Below are 23059 nucleotides of genomic sequence, written 5' to 3' on the forward strand. Positions count from 1 at the left end.
CCTGAGACTTGCAAGTGGGCCCCTCTTCCAGGCTGTGCACCCCGGGTCCTCTGTTGAGGGATGACTGTGCTATGTCACGGGTGAGTGCCGTCCCCCCAGGGCAGTTCTGGGCTGCTGGGCTGTGTTGGGAGTCTCCCAGTCTGCTCAAATGATGGCTGAATGGGGCTCTGTTAATTCACACTGCTCCCCCTTCCCAGCTCTGGGACATTCAGCTGAGGTTGCAGGGAAGGCTAATGTCCACGCCCAGTTTTGTGGTGTGTGCCTGTTATTTGAAGCACTTCCGTCACACTGGGTTGTCTGGGGCAGCTCTGGGCTATGGGGCTGGCGATGGGCAGGAGTGTTTCCTGTCCACCAGGATGGTGGCTGTGAGCGGACACCCCCCTTTTCTTGGGAAGTTGTGTTGTTTAGTGAATTTTCTCAGCCACTGGATTATTGCCTTTTGTCTCAGAGCTCTCTTAGTTCTGCTCTTGACTTGACGTGCCCAAATTTCAATTCTTTGAAGCTTTCTGTATTGAGCTTCTTAGAGTAATTGTTTTAGAAAAAGCAAAAAGGATTTAAAAAAAAAAAAAAAAAAAAAAAAACGGCCCTCCTCAGAGATATAATGGGTTATTGAAATGCTAATAGACAAAGCAACCAGGGCCATTAAGGAAAAGTGCCCAGGGCAGAGAGATCAGCCTTGCTTCGGGATTTGCATATGCGCCTCAAGGCCTGATCTCCGCCCTTCCCCTTTCTGTGTTCACCAGAACTCCAAAAATCCTCTGCTTTTATTTTGGAGTTTTTCGTGTTGTTTTTTTTCTATGCCTGTCTCCTCTCTGCTGGGCTGGCTGCTCTCAGAGTCTCTGGTGTCTGGCCTCAGTCTATCTATGGTTGGAGTTTGAATCAGTAGAATGAGTTTCCGATGAGAGCAGCCACTGCAATTCTCCCTTCTCCTTCCTGGAGCTGACAGCCCCTCCTCCCCCGGGACTGAGCCTGGCAGGGAGGGGCGCGGGTCCCCTGGCCGCAAAAACTTACAGATTTCGCTGATCTCAGCAGTTCCACGTTTTCATGAGTGTTGTATGAAGTATGCCCAAAGACAGATTGCTCTGTGGTGTCCAGTCCACGCAGTTCCTGGCTTTTTACCTACTTTCCTGGAGGAGTAACTAAAACATACAGCTCACCAGTCTGCCATCTTGCCCCGCCTCCCCAGTTGAAGACTTTTAAAGGAGAGAGAGAGAGAGAAGACCTTTACTTCTTCAGCTAGCCAGCGAAGCGTTTCCTGAGGAGTTCATCGAACACCTTCATCGGAGTTGCCAGTTTGCTGCCTGCCCTATGGAATTCGAACTCGTGTGTCCCCACAGTTGCGTGAGACACTTTCATAATCTTATATTTACAGATATCTCTTGTTGATTCTGTTTCCCTAGAGACTCCTAACTAATACAATGACTTAACAAGGTTTGGAGCTTGAGGAACTGGGAAGATGGTGCTTTTTTAATAGACCCAGGGAAAAGAGGAAGAACTGTTGAAAGGAGGGTGGAAGACAGTGACTTTTGTTTTCTACAGGAGGGGAACGGACATCCAAGAGGATGTTTCTATCAGGCGACTGAATACGCTGGGCTGAACTCAGGACTTGTAGGTGGTAGATATGGATTTGGGAGTTTCAGGGGCAAGACATCGTGAGGTTGACCTGGGAAGCTCACAGAGTGAGAAAAGAGGACTGAGGCCTGAAACAGAGGAATAACATACTTAAGTGCAAAACAAAGGAGGAAGATTCAAGGAAGGAGCCTGAGAAAGAGCTGAGAGTTTGGGAAAAACCTAGGAAAGTATGAATTGCCAGCTAAGGAAGAGGAGTTTCGGGAAGGACTGTGGAAAAACTTTGGCAAGGAATGAGGATGAGGAAAGAAGACTGACAAAAGGCTGTTACTTTTGGCAGCCAGTTATTAAACTGGTCACAGTAGGCCTGGTCTCAGTTACCACCCCTTACGACCCCAATCCTTACAAGATCATTTCATCTTAGAGCACAAACCCTTACATCAAATGAGGCCCTGACACAGGTTTCTGGACAATTCACACACTCTCCACTCACTTAAGTCTCAGTTATCAGGGGAATGCAGGGTTAAATAAATGTAACTCTTTATGAAATCGCTCAGCATTCCCAAATAAACCCCCTCAATTCTTACCCTCACAGTTCTTATCTTATTCTTATGGTTCAATAAGAAGAAACTGCAAAAACTCTGGAAGATGAGACCGAAGGATAACTAATACATATTAATCAGGCTTCACCTCCCGCCAACCAGGTCCAGGGAAAATCTTCCTAGGGTTCACTGGGGCCACGCCCACTCATGAATATGTACATAGCGCTGCCAGCCGCTCTGCCCCGCCTTCTACTCTTCTCCCTCGCAACGGACTCTCCCTTCAAACGGGAAACAAGATGGCGGCGGCAGGTCCGAGTACTCGGGCTTCTTCCGCGGCGGCCACGGCAGCTTTGAGTCGGCGGGGCCGGCGGGGCCGCTGTGACGAGATGGCGGCAGCGGAGACTGGGGCTCCGGGCCCAGCTTCTGACCCTGCTCCGTTGGTGTTGCAGCCGCCGTTGCTGCAGCCGTCCCCAGCGCCGCGGCCGGAGGAGTCGGGCTGCGCCGGGTGCCTGGAGACTCCGGGGGAAGCGGCGGCCCTGCCGTGCGGCCACTCGCTGTGCCGACGCTGCGCCCAACGCGCCGCCGACGCGGCGGGTTCGGGTTGCCCGCGCTGCCGCGCAAGACGCCCGGGATGGGCCCGCCGTCGGGCCCGCGACGACTGCCAGGCCGACGCGGCGGTGCCGGGCGAGCGCGTCCGCCGCGGCCAGCCGAAGCGCTGCCGTCCGCGCCGGGACGGGGGCGCGGCTGCTGCGGGGTCGGGGTCGGAACTGGAGCCGCGCGCCGCGCCCGCCGAGCCAGGTGGAGCTTCCCCTCTCCCCTTGGGATCCGAACGAGGCCGAGCGCGCTCTGGCACGGCCTGGTTAGGGGGTGGAGCGTCCCAGATCCTACTAGAGCGGGCATGGAGAGTTCTCGTGGGGTTGGAAGTCGGGCTTTGCCCAGGCAGTGCCTGCTTTTGAATATTGTATTTCGGAATGAAGTACCGGAACGTTGGATTTGGAGGGTTAGTGGGGTGTGTGTGTGTGTGAGATTCCGCGCCTTACATAAGTCAGAAGTTTGGAGAGAGCCACAGAATCTTGGAATGTGTTAGGGGCAGTTGGGAATTAGTGTGTAGAGGGAGGGTACTAAACTTTGCAGGGAGCCTGGAGTATCAGAAAAGTGCTTGGTTTAGTGTTGAATGAAGAGCGGTGGGGTCGTATTGTTGGAGAGATGTAGCTTCTGGGACTAAATGGGTCAGTGTGGAGTTACTGGAGTTCTTGATATAGATAGGGGACAGGTTGAATTTGAGGATGTGAAGGGAGCTTTTCAGACTCGAGAGTAGAGGGTTGGAAGAATGAGCTCACTTGTGCAGTTATTTTCATAAAATCTTGAAAAATGCATGCTTAGCACAGAGTGACACGTGGTAAGGAAGCAATAAATGACAGCTACTTAGTATTATAGCTGTAATAGTATTACTAGTAATAAACTCCAAATTAATAGCTGGGTGGGGTTTAAAAGTTTTGGAAATGAAGAGTGATTGGCTGGGGCTGCTGATAGTTCCATGGCAGTGTGAATTTCCTACTATCATACTGGCAGTTTAAGTCTGTTGCAGGACTTTTGCCTTCATCTTCTTTCCCTTTTTTACTGCCAGGAGCCTGCCACCCTGGGGCTTGTAGGTCAGTGCTGAGCTTTGAGATACAGAGTGCCCTGTTTAAAAAACAAAACTTAACTTAGGACTCTTTTGGGACACACACATTCAACACAACATCTACAGAGCTGTTCGATAAAAAGTGTTTACCTAGGAGGAAATTTTCAAGAAACAAATCAGAAAGGGCCAGATAATTGCACCTTGTATGTTGGGCATTCTGCCATTTGTTATATTCAACAGGGAAAGTGAGACATTGCTTATGTATCGAAGTGCAGACCCTAGAAACTACAGGTTCCAGAATGCAGTCTGTTTTGATTCAAGCAGTTAGTGACACCTGCCTCTGTCCTAGAATACCTTGTTTTTATTTCTAGAATTGGGGGAGACCTGCATCTTACTTACTATGTGCCTTTTTTATTCCTTTTAATCTTCACAACGTCCCTTTGAGACAGGTACTCTTATTTCCGTTTTACAGATGAAACTGAGGTCCAGCGAGGTTAAGTAACTTGTCTAAGGACTTCAGTCTAGTTCCATCTGACTCCTGCTCACATCAGGGAAGAAGGCTCCTCAAACCTTGTCTAATTTGTGAATGCTATGTGGTGATCTTATATGCTATTTAATTTGCTTCATATTCTTTGAGGTTTTCGTCAAAGTATAGGACCACATGTTTCTCTGGTGTCCTTAATAGTACTATTGATTATATGGTCAAATGGGATAGAAATTTTTATTTTTATTTCTGAAGACTGAAGTTCCTTGTGAAATAGTTTGAAATTTGAACCATGAGAGGGAGTTTGGCTTTATGATTTGGGCAAACTTTTTTTTCCCTTAAGGAAACTCTTATCATAGGTTAAGTATATCAGTGATTAAGGAAAATTATCTAAAGTGAGATTATAAATTAGGATCTATTGAGTCACTTAGTATCTGCCAATTACTTTATATGAGGATCATAATGAAAAATATGTTTCCTTAATTGTTCTTACTGTTGAATTGTTGAGTATATACCATTACATACTCATAAAGTCAAAACATCATGGGAGAATATTCCTGAAAAGGGCTTGGAAATTGTCTTTTAGTCCAAGTTTTTGTTTTGTTTTGTTTTTAACTGGGGGGTGGGGTCTGTGGACCCCTTGAACTTCAGTGAGTTGTCTAAACCTTTTGAAAGTATATATAATATTTCTTAATTTCAAAATTTAATAGGCGAATTCACATGATTCAAACTAAAATATAAAAAAGTATACACTCTGTCCCCCATTTCCCACTCTCATCAGGTTCTTGTTTATTCTTCCATGGTTTTTTATGCATATACATGAAAATTCAAATACTTTATTTTTTGCCCTTTTTATATAAAAGGTTTATATAAAAGGCATATTATACACACTGTTCTGTAACTTGCTTTTTTCATTTAACAAGACATGTTGGAAATCTTTCCATATCAGTACATAGAAAGTTTCTTCATTCTTCTTACATTCACATGGAATTTTGTTGAATGGATATAACATAATCATCTATAGGTTATAATATAACCTAACAATCAATTGTGGACATTTAGGTTGTTTCCAATCTTTTGCTTTTATAAATAATTGTAAAATTGCTATGTAAATGTGTATGTACATTTTTACGGAGAGAAGGTCATCTGTAGTGTTCACCAGATTCTCAAAGGGTTGCAAAAAAAAAAAAAAAAAGGTTAAGAACCATTTTTCTAAACCACTTCCCTCATTCTATAGAAGAGAAAACTGAGGCCCCAAAAAGAGAAGAAAGATACCAGCTAAAGGTCATAGTGAGTTGGTAACATAAACAAGGTTTGAAGAGGTAATCCATATATAAGGGCCGAAACAGATAGCCTGATTCACAGTGAAATGCTCTGTTAATAGGGAGAACTAAAAATACCAGTTTCATAAATATTTATGTTGTGCTTTTCAAGAAGGAAATGAGAACAGAATTAGCAATTTTAGGAATATACAGGAGTATATTACTTAGCAGTATTCTTTTGGGGGTACCTATGTCAATGAAGAGAAGAAAGATCAGGCCTGCTTTGTAAAACGGGAAAAAATGGTAGTAAATGCACTGTGTTGAAGTGAAATTCTTGCAATTTTTAATTTTGTCATGGCCCCATGTGTCTTTTGGATTTGGGTTTTCTGTAAAAACAAGTGCAAGAGTTTGCCCTTGTTGAAAATTTTGGTTGCCCATTTTTTTTTTTTTTTTTTTTTCTGTTTTGTTATGTTTGTTTTGTTTTGTTTGCCAGCTTCTTGGCAATCTTTATGGTTCAGAATCTAAGTGACCCCTGTTTAAAATACTTTATTTTGTGTGTAATTACTTTTTGCTTTTGGGTATATTATCAGTTGTTCTTGTTGATATGGGAAACCCTGTGTGTGAAGGCTTAGTCTGTGATCATTTCAAGAGGAATCAAGGCTTCAACTTCATGTTTTTTGGGGCTCTATGGCTCATTGTTTGTGTTGACATTAAGGATTTAGACCATCTTGAACAATATTTAGCAAGTAGGTAATGAGTACCTACTCTGTGTTGGATGCTATTCTAGGTCCTTAGGAGATGTCAGTAAACAAAATATTTAAAAAATCCCTGTCTCAGCTTATATTCTAAATTGAGAGAGTCTTGGTCCTTTGATTTAAAAAAACAGAAACAAAAACAACCACAGGCATATATAGGTAGATTTTGTACTATATACAACGGCCTTTAAGCTTCATGGATAATGATTAATGAATTTTAAAAATTCATTTTTAGTCTTTTGATTTGAATTAGGGATAATCATTCTAAATTATAGTGCCTGTGAGCTTGAAACCAAGACCTTTTTAGGACATTGTTTTTTCTTATACCGTGGATAATGTTGAAGAGAAAAACTAGACAAAAGCTAATGAATCTTTTAAATTGGCAGTTTAATTTTTTTTCTGTGTGGTGTTTAGAAGTGCATTTTAAAAATTGAGAAGATCAGAAAAATTGAATAGTTCCTTATTTATCCCTTCCTTTTATCCCACCTAACTTTCCTGTTCACTTAGGGTTAAGATTTATACGTTTGACACATTTCACCTTTCTGTGAAAAGCAAGTAGTTCTGGTTTATTACTCTGTTGGCAGACAGTGTTTGCTATGTGTGCTGCCTAAATTGCATGTAGGACTAATGAATAGTGAAATCATGTGATTATAGAATAAAAGGATAGGAATTTCCCTGGTGTGTAAGGATTTGTTTTAAAATGTATAAAATAACTCAACCCTTTATCCTTAATGACGCATATTCCAAAATTTTGAGAGTATAATACTAATGCTGGAAACATTAGTGCTTATGTATTTTTTAAAGCATATGATGAGATTACCTTATCATGTATTCTACCAACTAAACAATCATTGCCATTGGAGCTTAGTGCCAGTCTATAGAATTTCGAGTTAAGCAGCAGGAACTTAGGATTCATTCACAATTATAAGTTTATTTACTTTTGTTCATTCATATTTCCACTCCCTGTCTAGCCAGTTAATCTTGCAAGAGGTCCCTACCTTGCAGTCATTTATATCTGAGTTTGAGTGTAGGATGTAGGATATGTTTCTCAAATTTCATTCCACTAATTCAGAGAATGTTTGGGGGCACATAGTGTGCAAGATGTCATAATGAAAAAGAAGAAAACATGGTTGCTTTTCTTTAAAACACCACAGTCTGGTTGGAGAAACACATGCCTAATCAAATAACAATACCAAATGCTATGAGGGGTAAATTCATAATGCCATTGAAGTATAGGAATGGGATAACTGACAGTCTGGAGGAAATCTGAAGAAAGTGTATGAACTGTACATTGAAGAATGAGTAGGGAAATCCCCAGGTGAAAGAGGAGGGAATGGCCATTCCTGGCAGAAGAACCTGCATGTACAAAGGCATGAAGGCATTGGTTTGTTCAGGATCTGGCAAGATGTTAAATATAGGTGGAATGTGGGACTGAGTAGGGAAGGAATTAGAGAAGAGACTGCAGAAGTCAGATCATGAAGGGCATTGTATGTCATGCTTAAAGAATTTGGGATTTGATCCTGTAGACAGGCTGGGATGACATAGTTATATGGTAATTTAGAAAGATAATGTTAGTTGGAGTTTGAAGGAATGATGTGCATAGAAATTGGAGGCAGAGAGTGCAGTTAGGGGACTATTCTAATAGTTAGGTAAGAGATGAAGGGGAGCTGAACTAAAGTAGTGGCTGTGAGGATGTTACTTTTATTCATAAGTTTATTAATGATTTGAGGGCCTTTTGGGTGCTAGGCACTGGAGCTACAAATAGAAATAAATCGTGATTCTGTCTCTTAAGTCAAACTGTAGTTGGGAAGATTGGTATGTAAACATATAACTGAAATATGGTATAATAAATGCAGTAATAACTAATGCAAGATATAATTATAGAAAGCAGTCTGGTATAGTGCAGGATCTGAAGTCAGACTACTTGGATTCAAGTTCCAGCTGTGTCATTTATGGCTATGTGTCATTGGGCACGTTGCTTAACCTCTCTGTACCCTGGTTTTTCTTTATCTGGAAAATGGAAATAGTAAGAGCCCCCAAATCAAAATATCGTTGTGCAGAGTAAATGAGTTCTTACAGTTCTTGGCATGTAAACGAATCAATAACCATTAGCTGTTGTCACAAAAAAGAGAACCCAGTTAGGATGGGTCAGGAAAGGCTTTAGTGAAAGACATTTAACCTTGAGTATTTGGTAGATGGATGTGGGCAGGATGAAGGGGAAAGAGTGAAATCAGTACATTTAAAGGCATAGGGACATGAAACAACAAGGAGAATTCTAAGGATTGTAAAGAGGAGTGGTTGGTGCATAGGGTGGGTACATGTGGGACAGTGGTAGGAGGTGAAATTGCAGTTAGGCGGTTACTGGCTAATAGTGAACTTTGAATGCCATGTGAAAGAGTGAGGAGCCATCGAAGAGTTTTAAAGAGGGGTTCATCTTTGCATTTTAGAGAGATCACTCTTATGGGGGTATTGTAACGAATGGGAGAGCCTAAATTCCTTTTAGCAAGATGGCTAACAAAGATTAGCTGAAAGCCCCTTTGCTATAAAAGATGGATAATATAGACACCAATTCTTTTACAGACATTCCTGAACTTTTAGGAAAGACAGGAAAATCTCTACGCTTCAGAAACAAAAATGGAACTAAAAACCAAACTGGAAGCCCTTGAGCTGATGCTGTGTTGTCCTGGAGCAGGGTGAAGGGGTGGAATGAGGGGTTATTTCTGGTTTTCTATTCCCAGGGGATTGAGTTTTTTTTTTTTTTTTTTTTTTAAATCATCATTTTATTGAGATATATTCACATACCACGCAGTCATACAAAACAAATCGTACTTTCGATTGTTTACAGTACCATTACATAGTTGTACATTCATCACCTAAATCAATCCCTGACACCTTCATTAGCACACACACAAAAATAACAAGAATAATAATTAAAGTGAAAAAGAGCCATTGAAGTAAAAAAGAACACTGGGTACCTTTGTCTGTTTGTTTCCTTCCCCTATTTTTCTACTCATCCATCCATAAACTAGACAAAGTGGAGTGTGGTCCTTATGGCTTTCCCAATCCCATTGTCACCCCTCATAAGCTACATTTTTATACAACTGTCTTCGAGATTCATGGGTTCTGGGTTGTAGTTTGATAGTTTCAGGTGTCCACCACCAGCTACCCCAATTCTTTAGAACCTAAAAAGGGTTGTCTAAAGTGTGTGTAAGAGTGCCCTCCAGAGTGACCTCTAGGCTCGTTTTGGAATCTCTCTGCCACTGAAGCTTATTTCATTTCCTTTCACATCCCCCTTTTGGTCAAGAAGATGTTCTCCGTCCCACGATGCCGGGTCTACATTCCTCCCCGGGAGTCATATTCTACGTTGCCAGGGAGATTCACTCCCCTGGGTGTCTGATCCCACGTAGGGGGGAGGGCAGTGATTTCACCTTTCAAGTTGGCTTAGCCAGAGAGAGAGGGCCACATCTGAGCAACAAAGAGGCATTCAGGAGGAGACTCTTAAGCACAAATACAGGGAGGCCTAGCCTCTCCTTTGCAGCAACCGTCTTCCCAAGGGTAAAACTTATGGTAGAGGGCTCAACCCATCAAACCACCAGTCCCCTATGTCTGTGGTCATGTTAGCAACCATGGAGGTGGGTTAGGCGAATACCCCTGCACTCTCCACAGGCTCCTCAAGGGGGCACTACATCTTTTTTTTTTTCCATGTTTTTCTTTCTTTTTTTTTTTTTTAACTTTCCCTTCTTTTTTAAATCAACTGTATGAAAAAAAAAGTTAAAAAGAAAACAAACATACAATAAAAGAACATTTCAAAGAGACCATAACAAGGGAGTAAGAAAAAGACAACTAACCTAAGATAACTGCTTAACTTCCAACATGTTCCTACTTTACCCCAAGAAAGTTACATAATATAGCAACATTTCTGTGAACTTGTTCCTACTATATCCATCAGAATTTAACAGACCATAGTCATTTCTGGGCATCCCCAGAACGTTAAATAGCTTATCTGTTCTTCTTGGATTATTGTTCCCCCTTCCTTAATTGCTCTCTACTGCTAGTTCCCCTACATTCTACATTATAAACCATTTGTTTTACATTTTTCAGAGTTCACATTAGTGGTAGCATATAATATTTCTCTTTTTGTGCCTGGCTTATTTCGCTCAGCATTATGTCTTCAAGGTTCATCCATGTTGTCATATGTTTCACGAGATCGTTCCTTCTTATTGCCGCGTAGTATTCCATCGTGTGTATATACCACATTTTATTTATCCACTCATCTGTTGAAGGACATTTGGGTTGTTTCCATCTCTTGGCAATTGTGAATAATGCTGCTATGAACATTGGCGTGCAGATATCTGTTCGTGTCACTGCTTCCCGATCTTCCGGGTATATACCGAGAAGTGCAATTGCTGGATCGAATGGTAGCTCTATATCTAGTTTTCTAAGGAACTGCCAGACTGACTTCCAGAGTGGCTGAACCATTATACAGTCCCACCAACAATGAATAAGAGTTCCAATTTCTCCACATCCCCTCCAGCATTTGTACTTTCCTGTTTGTTTAATGGCAGCCATTCTAACCGGTGTTAGATGGTATCTCATTGTGGTTTTAATTTGCATCTCTCTAATAGCTAGTGAAGCTGAACATTTTTTCATGTGTTTCTTGGCCATTTGTATTTCCTCTTCAGAGAACTGTCTTTTCATATCTTTTGCCCATTTTATAATTGGGCTGTCTGTACTATTGTCATTGAGTTGTAGGATTTCTTTGTATATGCAAGATATCAGTCTTTTGTCAGATACATGGTTTCCAAAAATTTTTTCCCATTCAGCTGGCTGCCTCTTTACCTTTTTGAGAAATTCCTTTGAGGTGCAGAAACTTCTAAGCTTGAGGAGTTCCCATTTATCTGTTTTCTCTTTTGTTGCTTGTGCTTTGGGTGTAAAGTCTAGGAAGTGGCCGCCTAATACAAGGTCTTGAAGATGTTTTCCTACATTATCTTCTAGGAGTTTTATGGTACTTTCTTTTATATTGAGATCTTTGGTCCATTTTGAGTTAATTTTTGTGTAGGGGGTGAGGTAGGGGTCCTCTTTCATTCTTTTGGATATGGATATCCAACTCTCCCAGCCCCATTTGTTGAAAAGACCATTATGACTCAGTTCAGTGACTTTGGGGGCCTTATCAAAGATCAGTCGGCCATAGATCTGAGGGTCTATCTCTGAATTCTCAATTCGATTCCATTGATCTATATGTCTATCTTTGTGCCAGTACCATGCTGTTTTGGCAACTGTGGCTTTATAATAAGCTTCAAAGTCAGGGAGTGTAAGTCCTCCCACTTCGTTTTTCTTTTTTAGAGTGTCTTTAGCAATTCGAGGCATCTTCCCTTTCCAAATAAATTTGATAACTAGCTTTTCCAAGTCTGCAAAGTAGGTTGTTGGAATTTTGATTGGGATTGCATTGAATCTGTAGATGAGTTTGGGTAGAATTGACATCTTAATGACATTTAGCCTTCCTATCCATGAACATGGAATATTTTTCCATCTTTTAAGGTCCCCTTCTATTTCTTTTAGTAGAGTTATGTAGTTTTCTTTGTATAGGTCTTTTACATCTTTGGTTAAGTTTATTCCTAGGTACTTGATTTTTTTAGTTGCTATTGAAAATGGTATCTTTTTCTTGAGTGTCTCTTCAGTTTGTTCATTTCTAGCATATAGAAACATTACTGACTTATGTGCATTAATCTTGTATCCCGCTACTTTGCTAAATTTGTTTATTAGCTCTAGTAGGTGTATCGTTGATTTCTCAGGGTTTTCTAGATATAAGATCATATCATCTGCAAACAATGACAGTTTTACTTCTTCTTTTCCAATTTGGATGCCTTTTATTTCTTTGTCTTGCCGGATTGCCCTGGCTAGCACTTCCAGCACAATGTTGAATAACAGTGGTGATAGCGGGCATCCTTGTCTTGTTCCTGATCTTAGAGGGAAGGCTTTCAGTCTCTCACCATTGAGTACTATGCTGGCTGTGGGTTTTTCATATATGCTCTTTATCATGTTGAGGAAGTTTCCTTCAATTCCTACCTTTTGAAGTGTTTTTATCAAAAAGGGATGTTGGATTTTGTCAAATGCTTTTTCAGCATCTATTGAGATGATCAATTGATTTTTCCCTTTCGAGTTTTTAATGTGTTGTAATACATTGATTGTTTTTCTTATGTTGAACCATCCTTGCATGCCTGGAATAAACCCCACTTGGTCATGGTGTATGATTTTTTTAATGTGTCTTTGGATTCGATTTGCAAGTATTTTGTTGAGGATTTTTGCATCTATATTCATTAGGGAGATTGGCCGGTAGTTTTCCTTTTTTGTAGCATCTTTGCCTGGTTTTGGTATTAGATTGATGTTAGCTTCATAACATGAGTTAGGTAGTGTTCCCTTTTCTTCAATGTTCTGAAAGAGTTTGAGTAAGATTGGTGTCAGTTCTTTCTGGAAAGTTTGGTAGAATTCCCCTGTGAAGCCATCTGGCCCTGGGCATTTATTTGTGGGAAGATTTTTGATGACTGATTGGATCTCTTTGCTTGTGATGGGTTGGTTGAGGTCTTCTATTTCTTCTCTGGTCAGTCTAGGTTGTTCATATGTTTCTAGGAAATTGTCCATTTCTTCTACATTGTCCAGTTTGTTGCCATACAGTTGTTCATAATATCCTCTTATAATTTTTTTAATTTCTTCAGGATCTGCAGTTATGTCACCTTTTTCATTCATTATTTTGTTTATATGGGTCTTCTCTCTTTTTGATTTTGTCAGTCTAGCTAGGGGCTTGTCAATCTTGTTGATCTTCTCAAAGAACCAACTTTTGGTGATATTTTATCCTCTCTATTGTTTTTTTGTTCTCTATGTCATTTATTTCTGCTTTAATCCTTGTTATTTCTTTTCTTCTACTTGGTTTAGGATTGGTTTGTTGTTCATTTTCTAGCTTCTTCAGTTGATCCATTAGTTCTTTGATTTTGGCTCTTTCTTCCTTTTTAATATATGCGTTTAGTGCTATAAATTTCCCCCTTAGCACTGCTTTTGCTGCATCCCATAGGTTTTGGTATGTTGTGTTCTCATTTTCATTCGTCTCTATATATTTAGCAATTTCTCTTGCTATTTCTTCATTAACCCACTGATTGTTTAGGAGTGTGTTGTTTAACCTCCAGGTATTTGTGAATTTTCTAAGTCTCTGATGGTTATTGACTTCTAATTGTATTCCACTGTGGTCAGAGAATGTGCTTTGAATAATTACAATCTTTTTAAATTTATTGAGGCTTGTTTTATGTCCCAGCATATGATCTATTTTGGAGAAAGTTCCGTGAGCACTAGAGAAGTATGTGTATCCTGGTGATTTGGGATGTAATGTCCTGTATATGTCTGTTAAATCTAATTCATTTATCAGATTGTTTAGGTTTTCAATTTCCTTATTGGTCTTCTGTCTGGTTGATCTATCTATAGGAGAGAGTGATGTGTTGAAGTCTCCCACAATTATTGTGGAAACATCAATTGCTTCCTTTAGTTTTGCCAGTGTTTCTCTCATGTATTTTGTGGCACCTTGATTGGGTGCATAGACATTTACGATTGTTATTTCTTCTTGCTGAATTGCCCCTTTTATTAGTATCTAGTGGCCTTCTTTGTCTCTCAAAATATCCCTGCATTTGAAGTCTGTTTTATCTGAGATTAATATTGCTACACCTGCTTTCTTTTGGCTGTAGCTTGCATGAAATATTTTTTTCCATCCTTTCACTTTCAGTTTCTTTGTGTCCCTGTGTCTAAGATGAGTCTCTTGTATGCAACATATTGGTGGTTCATTTTTTTTGATCCATTCTGCGAATCTATATCTTTTAATTGGGGAGTTTAATCCATTTACATTCAACGTTATAACCGTGAAGGCATTTCTTGAATCGGCCATCTTATCCTTTAGTTTATGTTTGCCATATTTTTCCCTCTCTCTATTAATATCCTTTATTGTACCCATACCGAATCTCTTTAGTACTGAACCTTTCTCCAAGTCTCTCTGTCCTGTCTTTGTTTCTCTGTCTGTAGGGCTCCCTTTAGTATCTCCAGTAGGGCAGGTCTCTTATTAGCAAATTCTCTCAGCATTTGTTTGTCTGTGAAAAATTTAAGCTCTCCCTCAAATTTGAAGGAGAGCTTTGCTGGATAAAGTATTCTTGGCTGGAAATTTTTCTCACTCGGAATTTTAAATATATCGTGCCACTGCCTTCTCGCCTCCATGGTGGCTGCTGAGTAGTCACTACTTAGTCTTATGCTGTTTCCTTTGTATGTGGTGAATTGCTTTTCTCTTGCTGCTTTCAGAACTTGCTCCTTCTCTTCTGTGTTTGACAGTGTGATCAGTATATGTCTCGGAGTGGGTTTATTTGGATTTATTCTATTTGGAGTTCGCTGAGCATTTATGATTTGTGTATTTATGTTGTTTAGAAGATTTGGGAAGTTTTCCCCAACAATTTCTTTGAATACTCTTCCTAGACCTTTACCCTTTTCTTCCCCTTCTGGGACACCAATGAGTCTTATATTCAGACGTTTCATATTATCTATCATATCCCTGAGGTCCATTTCGATTTTTTCAATTTTTTTCCCCATTCTTTCTTTTATGCTTTCATTTTCCATTCTGTCATCTTCCAGGTCACTGATTCGTTGTTCAACTTCCTCTAGTCTTGTACTATGAGTGTCCAGAATCTTTTTAATTTGGTCAACAGTTTCTTTAATTTCCATAAGATCATCCATTTTTTTATTTAGTCTTGCAATGTCTTCTTTATGCTCTTCTAGAGTCTTCTTGATTTCCTTTATATCCCGTACTATGGTCTCATTGTTCATCTTTAGTTCTTTGAGTAGCTGCTCTAGGTGCTGTGTCTCTTCTGGTCTTTTGATTTGGGTGCTTGGGCTTCGGTTATCCATATCGTCTGGTTTTTTCATATGCTTTATAATTTTCTGTTGTTTTTGGCCTCGTGGCATTTGCTGAACTTGATAGGGTTCTTTTAGGGTTTATAGACCTATTGAAGTCCTTATCTCTAATTTATCAGATCTACAGCTTCGTGGAGTACACTTTCTCTAACTAACCAGCAGGTGGCGTCCACGAGCCACCTGTTCTCCACAAGCCAGTTCTCCCCTGCTTAGCCTTTGTGGTGAGTGGGGGAGTGAGTCTTGTGGGGCCCAATTGGTGTACCAAGCTTGCGTGTGTAGTTGGTGTTGCCTGCCCTGTATGTGGGGCGTGTTTCTGGGCAGTCGGGGAGGGGGGGTGGCCCTAACAATGAAATCTCCCTGGTGATCCTAGAGTTTTAAAGCTGCTGCAATAGTCTAATCCTTCAGTTCAGTCCTGCCACAGTTTGTCTCTGCTACTGACCCACAAGTCCTTGGTATTGGCGTATGGCTCCTGAGACTTGCAAGTGGGCCCCTCTTCCAGGCCGTGCACCCCGGGTCCTCTGTTGAGGGATGACTGTGCTATGTCACAGGTGAGTGTCGTCCCCCCAGGGCAGTTCTGGGCTGCTGGGCTGTGTAGGGAGGCTCCCAGTCTGCTGAAATGATGGCTGAGTGGGGCTTTGTTAATTCACACTGCTCCACCTTCCCAACTCTGGGACAGTCAGCTGAGGTTGCAGGGAAGGCTAATGTCCACTCCCAGTTTTGTGGTGTGTGCCTGTCATTTGAAGCACTTCCGTCACACTGAGTTGTTGGGGCAGCTCTGGGCTATGGGGCTGGCGATGGGCAGGAGTGTTTCCTGTCCACCAGGATGGTGGCTGTGAGCGGACACCCCCCTTTTCTTGGGAAGTTGTGGTGTTTAGTGAATTTTCTCAGCCACTGGATTATTGCCTTTTGTCTCAGAGCTCTCTTAGTTCTGCTCTTGACTTGACGTGCCCAAATTGAAAGTCTTTGAAGCTTTCTGTGTTGGGCGTCTTAGAGTAATTGTTTTAGAAAAAGAAAAAAGGATTAAAAAAAAAAAAAAAAAAAAAGGGCCCTCCTCAGAGATCTAATGGGTTATTGAAATGCTAATAGACAAAGCAACCAGGGCCATTAAGGAAAGGTCCACAGGGCAGAGAGATCAGCTTTTCTTCGGGATTTGCATATGCGCCTCAAGGCCTGAGCTCCGCCCTTCCCCTTTCTGTGTTCACCAGAACTCCAAAAATCCTCTGCTTTTATTTTGGAGTTTTTCGTGTTGTTTTTTTTTTTCTATGCCTGTCTCCTCTCTGCTGGGCTGGCTGCTCTCAGATTCTCTGGTGTCTGGTCTCAGTCTATCTATGGTTGGAGTTTGGATCAGTAGAATGAGTTTCCGATAAGGGCTGCCACTGCAGTTCTCCCTTCTCCTTCCCGGAGCTGACAGCCCCTCCTCCCACGGGACTGAGCCTGGCAGGGAGGGGCGCGGGTCCCCTGGCCGCAAAAACTTACAGATTTCGCTGATCTCAGCAGTTCGACATTTTCATGAGTGTTGTATGAAGTATGCCCAAAGACAGATTGCTCTGTGGTGTCCAGTCCACGCAGTTCCTGGCTTTCTACCTACTTTCCTGGAGGAGTAACTAAAACATACATCTCACCAGTCTGTCATCTTGCCCCGCCTCGACCCAGGGGATTGAGTTTTAACCACGTGGGAAAAGGAACCAGAACTAAGATTTCTGCTTAAAGCTGGGCTGTTTGATTTGCCGCATCCTAGGTGATGACAAGAAATCCTGTCTTGCTTTGCCAACAAGGGATTCTTGTAAAAGAAATAAGCCTAACTAAAGATGAATTTATAAAATGACAGCATATGAGGAAACAATTTTCTACCACAAATGAAATTGAGCAGATTAATGAACAGGATTATAGTTCCAAGAATTGGGATAGTAGAATGGCAGCCCAAAAGATAATATTAATTAGCATGTTTTAAGTGACTAAAGACATCAAATAATTAATTGAAATCCAAAGAAAAGATTTTATGAAACAGGCACATTTGGAAAAGAATGAAACATAATGAAAAATATATTTAGTGAGGTCAAAAAGCTTAGTGGATGAGTTAAACAATAGTTTCACCAAGTGAAGTGAAAATTAGTAAGCTGGGAATTAAGAGATTTCTGAGAATGCCAAGGAGGAAGCTAAGGTGAAGGAGAATATGAAAGAGAAGTGAAGAGACATGAAGGGCAAATCAAGAAACTCCAACATCTAATAGAAAGAGAAAAATAGAATGAGGGAAACAGAATTTGAAGCAGTGATGACTTGAGCAATTTTCAGAATTAATAAAAAGATATGAATCTAGAGCCTAGCAAAAATTAAAAAATAAAAATTCACAACTAAACATGTTGAAGTGAAACTGCAGAACACCAATGACAGCTTTAAAAGCCACCAGAAAAGACTGGAAACAGACTTCTTGTAAGGAATGAGAGGCCCAAAGAAAATTGAATGATATCTTTATGTTGAGAGCGATTTGAATTTTTTACTCAGCTAAGGTATCATTCAAAGAATGAGGGAAAAATAAAAGTATTTTCAGATAAACAAAAAGTATAGAGAATTTACTACATTGTTTCTGAAAGAACTCTTGTACTAAAGAATTGTCCTTCTGGAAGAAGGAAGTGCAATTTAGGAGAGAGGATAGGATAAAAGAAGTCATGGTGAACAAAGAATTTGGTAGGTAAGTTAAGCCAGTGTTGACTGTGTAAAACTAATGACTAATTTGTGGGGCAGGAGAGGAGCTAAAAACAAGGTAGAACTAAAATACTAGATAATGATAAAATGTAGCTGGCAGGGAAAGTGATCAGAGTTGAAGAGTTCTAAGGTTCTATGTATAGTTCAGAAGGAGGGTAGAAATATTGATTTAATTTAGGCTTTAAGTCAGATGCATATTAAAAATTTAAGGGTAACCTCTAAAAGAAAAGAAATAGAATGTATAACTTGATCTACTGCCCATATATAGAACCATTCACTGCCCAAATAAGAGAACATACATTCTTTTTCAAATAAACATAGAACATTTACAAAAATTGACCACATAATTAGGCATAAATAAAGTTTCAACAGATATCAAAGATTGATATGATATTAATCATGTTATCTGATCAAATGCAATAAATTAGAAATTAATAAAAAATATAGCCAACTCTCCTCTTCTTCAGTCCAAGTTTGGAAAAAACAAGCAAACAAAACAAACAAACAGAAACTGCTAAATAATGTGTGGGTAGAGAACAAAACTATGGAAATTGGAGAATATTTAGAATTGAATAACAATGAAAACACTCAAAATCTGTGGAGAATGGCTAAAATAATAGCTAGAGGAAAATTTAAGTGCCTATACCATACTTGGTTTTTAGTGTATTCACAGATACATGCACCTATCACCACAGTCAAATTTTTTTTTAATTTTTTAGTTCAGTTTTATGGAGTTATATTCACATACCATACAGTCATTCAGAATATACAATCAGTTGTTCACAGTACAATCATATAGTTGTGCATTCGTTACCAGAATCAATTTCTAAACATTTTCATTGCTCCAAAAAAAGGATAAAAATAAGAATAAAAATAAAAGTATAAAAGATCACCCAAAACATTCAATTCCCCCATATCAACCTATTTTTTGTTTTATTTTGTCCCTATTTTTCTACTCATCTGTCAATATGTTGGGTAAAGGGAATGTGAGCCACAAGGCTTTTGCCATCACAAAGTCATACCATGTGAACTACATAGTTATACAATCGTCTTCAGTAATCAAGGTTACTGGGTTGCAGTTTGACCATTTCAGGTATTTCCTTCTATCTATTCCAATATAATAAAGACTGAAAAGGGATATCTATATAGCACATAAAAATACCCTCCAGAGTGACCTCTTGACTCAATTTGAAGTCTCTCAGTCACCGAAACTTTATTTTTGCTTCCCCCTTTTGGTCGGGAAGATTTTCTCAATCCCGCGATGCCGGGTCCAGGCCTATCCCCAGGAGTCATGTCCCGCGCTTCCATGAGATTTACACTCCTAGGAGTCATGTCCCACATAGTGGGAAGGGCAGTGGATTTACCTACTGAGTGGGCCTGAGCAACAAAAGAGGTTCTCTGGGGGAGACTTCAGCACAATTATAAGTAGGCTTCGCCTCTCTTTTGCAGTAACAGGCTCCATAAGGGCAAGCCCCAAGATTGAGGGGTTGGCCTACGAAATTGGTGTCCTCAGTGTTTGCATGAACATCAGTAATAACCCAGGTAGGGAAGTTTAGTATTTCTGCATTTTCCCCCAATTCCTCAGGGGGGCCCTGCAAATACATTTTTATTCTATGCCCAAATTACTTTGGGATGTATCAGGGTTTCACACTAACCTGTACAAACCTACCAGATCTCACTTCCTATTCAAAATTCCATGTAATTATGGTTTGAATAAACTGATTGTACAAGTTAAATTATTTAGTGTGCTACAGAAATTATAGATCCTGCACCAAATAAACATTTCTTCCCTTGATTTTACACAGAAGTTGAAGTTTTATAATACAGTCAATATTGTCCTTTACCCTTTGGCATGATTTGCCTTAGTTCTAACCAGATCTGTTTCATTCATATCTCTAATTGAAGTCTGAACTCTTCTTCAGCTTTTTTTAACAGTTGCTGTATGAGGTAATAGTGACATTCATAGCTTCCAAACTCTAGCTTTGAATCTCAGGTGTCACACAGATACGCAAAGTTCCAGAGACCTACCAGGTTATATACAAAGAGCTCAGCATCTCAGAATTTAGAGATAACCATTACAACTCAGGAATAGATGTAACTGCTGTAAAAGCTTGCAATCTAGGACCTTTACAATAAGCCTGATAACCACCACAGTCAATTTTAGAATGTTTTCATCACCTCAAAAAGAAACCCTATACCATTTAGTCATTGAATCTTAAGATGCTGTCAGTTGTAAGATATACTGTTATTTTTCAAATCATTAACAAAGAAGAAATGCTGCCAATTAAATTGTGATACAATTAATTCAATTCCCTGACGTCAGTACCACCTGAATGTGGACCTCTGCTACCTGTATTAATACAGTGGCCTCGTGTGCTGTATCATTACAATTTGGTTTCTTTTATTAATGATATGTTTGAAATTAATATGTTTGAAAAGGATTAAAACTGGTATTCTAGAACATAAAAAAGTCCACTTAGACTTTTTACTTAATGCTTACTGAAAGAGCTCTTATAAATTTATTTAGATATAGATTTTTTCGTGTCACTCATGCATATATTAAAAAAAAAGGAAGTGAGATAACAAATTATCAGGGTATTCCTGTAAGTTCTTCATATTCAGGGTGTGACTCTTCTAAGGCTTTTCAACTGAATAATAGGTATTCGTGTTTTTCAGCATCGTATTGCGCCTATGTCATCAAAAGCATTGGTGATTGAACATTTCTTAAAGGAATGCTCCACTGCTATCTCTGGGATTTTCTTTCAAATCACAGACACCCATCTGCTGCGTTTCTTTAACTTACCAGCAGGTATCAACAAAAGATTTCCAGATGAGACATATAGTTCTTTTTCAGATATCTGTAAATTGTTTGTTGGCTGACACTGAGAAGTTACAATTGTCCAATCATGCCACCAGGGATAGCAACCAAATCACTACATTTTTGTGGGAGATTATACTTCAGTTGTCTGTGTTCATACATACAACTGCACCATCACTCCTGTATAGCTGACAGTGAATGTCAGACTCCACTTGTAAGAAATGTCCCAATTTCAGAGATGTTAATGTGAAAAAATGTATGTCCTGGGAACTACAGGGCCTTTGAACAGAAAAAAAGCTAAAAATTAAAGAGTTAGTGTCCAACTGAAGTTAGAAAAATAACAGCAGATTAAACAGAAAGGAAGTCGAAGATAGGAAAGAATAAAGACAGGAGTAGAAATTAGTAGACTAGAAAACAAAGTGAAAAGGATTAATAAAATCAAAAGCTTATTTATTGAAAATCTTAATATAGAATCTATATTAAAGACAAACTTCTGGCAATATTGATCAAGGAAAAAGAAAAGCAAGAAGGCCTAAGTAATGTTAGGCGTGAAAGAGGGGATCCAACTGCAATTATAAAGATTTCTTAAAAATCATAGTTATATAATATAGACAACTTTCTTCCCATAAATTTGAAAGTTTGGGTGACATATTTTCCTAGAAAAATAGCACTGGTTACAGCTAACTCAAGAATAAATAGAAAATCTGAATAGACATGTTACTAATAAAGTTTGACAAATAGTAAAATCTATTCATTAAGCAATAGAATGTTGATGCAGTGAGCAAAATGCAGAGTAGTAACTCTACGGGACAATTAACCCATTTACTACCACAAATTGCATGAAGAAATAAAAATCAATACAGGGGAAAGTTACAGATTAAAACAGGCTTAAAGGACACATCAACCATTATAAGTGTATGATCTTATTTGGATCCTGATTTGAGAAATATGTACAACAACATTTGATGGTTTGGAAAATTTGAATACCAACTGAGTATTTGTTGACATCAAATATTAAATTAGTGTGATAAAAGTATTTTGTTTATGTATTTTAAAAGAATCCTTATTAAGAAATATATAAAAAATTTATAGGTAAAATCATATGATGTCTTGGATTTGCTTCAAAATAATTCATTCAAGGGAGGAGGGGGCAGGTAATGGCAAGGGGTTTAGATGAAATAAGATTGGCCATGAGTTGACTGCTGATGCTGGGTTATGGGTACATGGGAATTCATTATAGTAGTCTAATATATGTTTGAAACTTTTTCATAATAAGAAAAGGAAAAAAAAGAAATTCCCTAAAGAAACACCCAGGCACAGTTGATTTTATAGGTTAATCCAATATTGAAGGGATGGATAATCCTTATGCAGATTATACCAGGAAATAAAAAAAGTTTCCAGACTCATTTGGGGAGCCTTTTAGAACTTGATATCAAAATTACATGAGTACAGAACAAGAAAGGAAAAATGCAGGGCAATCTCATGAATATAGATTTTTAAAATTCCAGATGAAACATATACTGAATGTATTAAAAAAATAAATTACTACCAAGTAGCAATGATTCTGGGAATGGGAGGTTGGTTTAACATTAAGAATCTAATTTAATTCACCATACTAACAGATTAAAGGGGAGTAAAACCATATGATCATCTCAGTAGATGCTTAAAAAAGCAATTGATAGAATGTACCCACTCATTCATTACAAAAAATTAGAACACTAGGAATAGAAGACAATTTTAAAGAACATAATTTCTAGATTTTATTCAAATATCAAACTATTATAAAGGCATGTTAAACAATGAGGTATTTGAATAACCAGTGTTAAAGAACTCAGAACATGTTCTCATATATATTTAAATTTGTTGGATGACATAGGTGGTATTACAAATCAATGGGACAAGGAGTTTATTGTCTTGAATGGTAGCTAACCTTATAGAAAACTGGAAAATAGATCTTTACTTCACTCCATACCACAAAAGTTAATTATAAATGGATTAAAGGCCAAACTAAAAAGCTTAGAAAATATTGGGAATGTTCTGTGATAATGGGAGTAGAAAAGGATTCTTAAGCATACATAAAGGAAATACGAAGGAACAAATTGAGAATTTGACTACATTAAAATTTAAAGCTTCTGAATGATCAAAGATACAATAAAGTAAGAAGATAAACCACAGGCTGGGAGATAGTACTTGAAATAACTGGCAAATGATTAATATCTGAAATACATGAAGAACTGCAAATCACTATGACAGACATCCCAGTAGAAATATGGTCTGGGGATTTGAATAGGCATTTTGCAGAAGGAGGATAAAGATAACTGAAAGGCCAATAAACATACAGAACAATGCTCATCCTCACTAGTAATTG

General features: G+C 39.1%; 1 protein-coding gene across 1 annotated transcript in view; it reads left to right on the forward strand.

Annotated features, from left to right (window-relative positions):
- The first annotated feature begins 2391 nt into the window (after positions 1–2391).
- The window catches only part of RNF169 (ring finger protein 169), a 139075-nt gene continuing 118407 nt past the window's right edge, over positions 2392–23059 (forward strand). The window contains exon 1 of the mRNA XM_037840659.1: positions 2392–2909. Within this exon, the coding sequence (XP_037696587.1) occupies positions 2408–2909 (502 nt within the window). The 5' untranslated portion in view covers positions 2392–2407. The remainder of the gene's footprint in view (positions 2910–23059) is intronic.

This window comes from Choloepus didactylus, chromosome 6 (assembly GCF_015220235.1).
Source record: "Choloepus didactylus isolate mChoDid1 chromosome 6, mChoDid1.pri, whole genome shotgun sequence".
Lineage (NCBI taxonomy): Eukaryota > Metazoa > Chordata > Mammalia > Pilosa > Megalonychidae > Choloepus > Choloepus didactylus.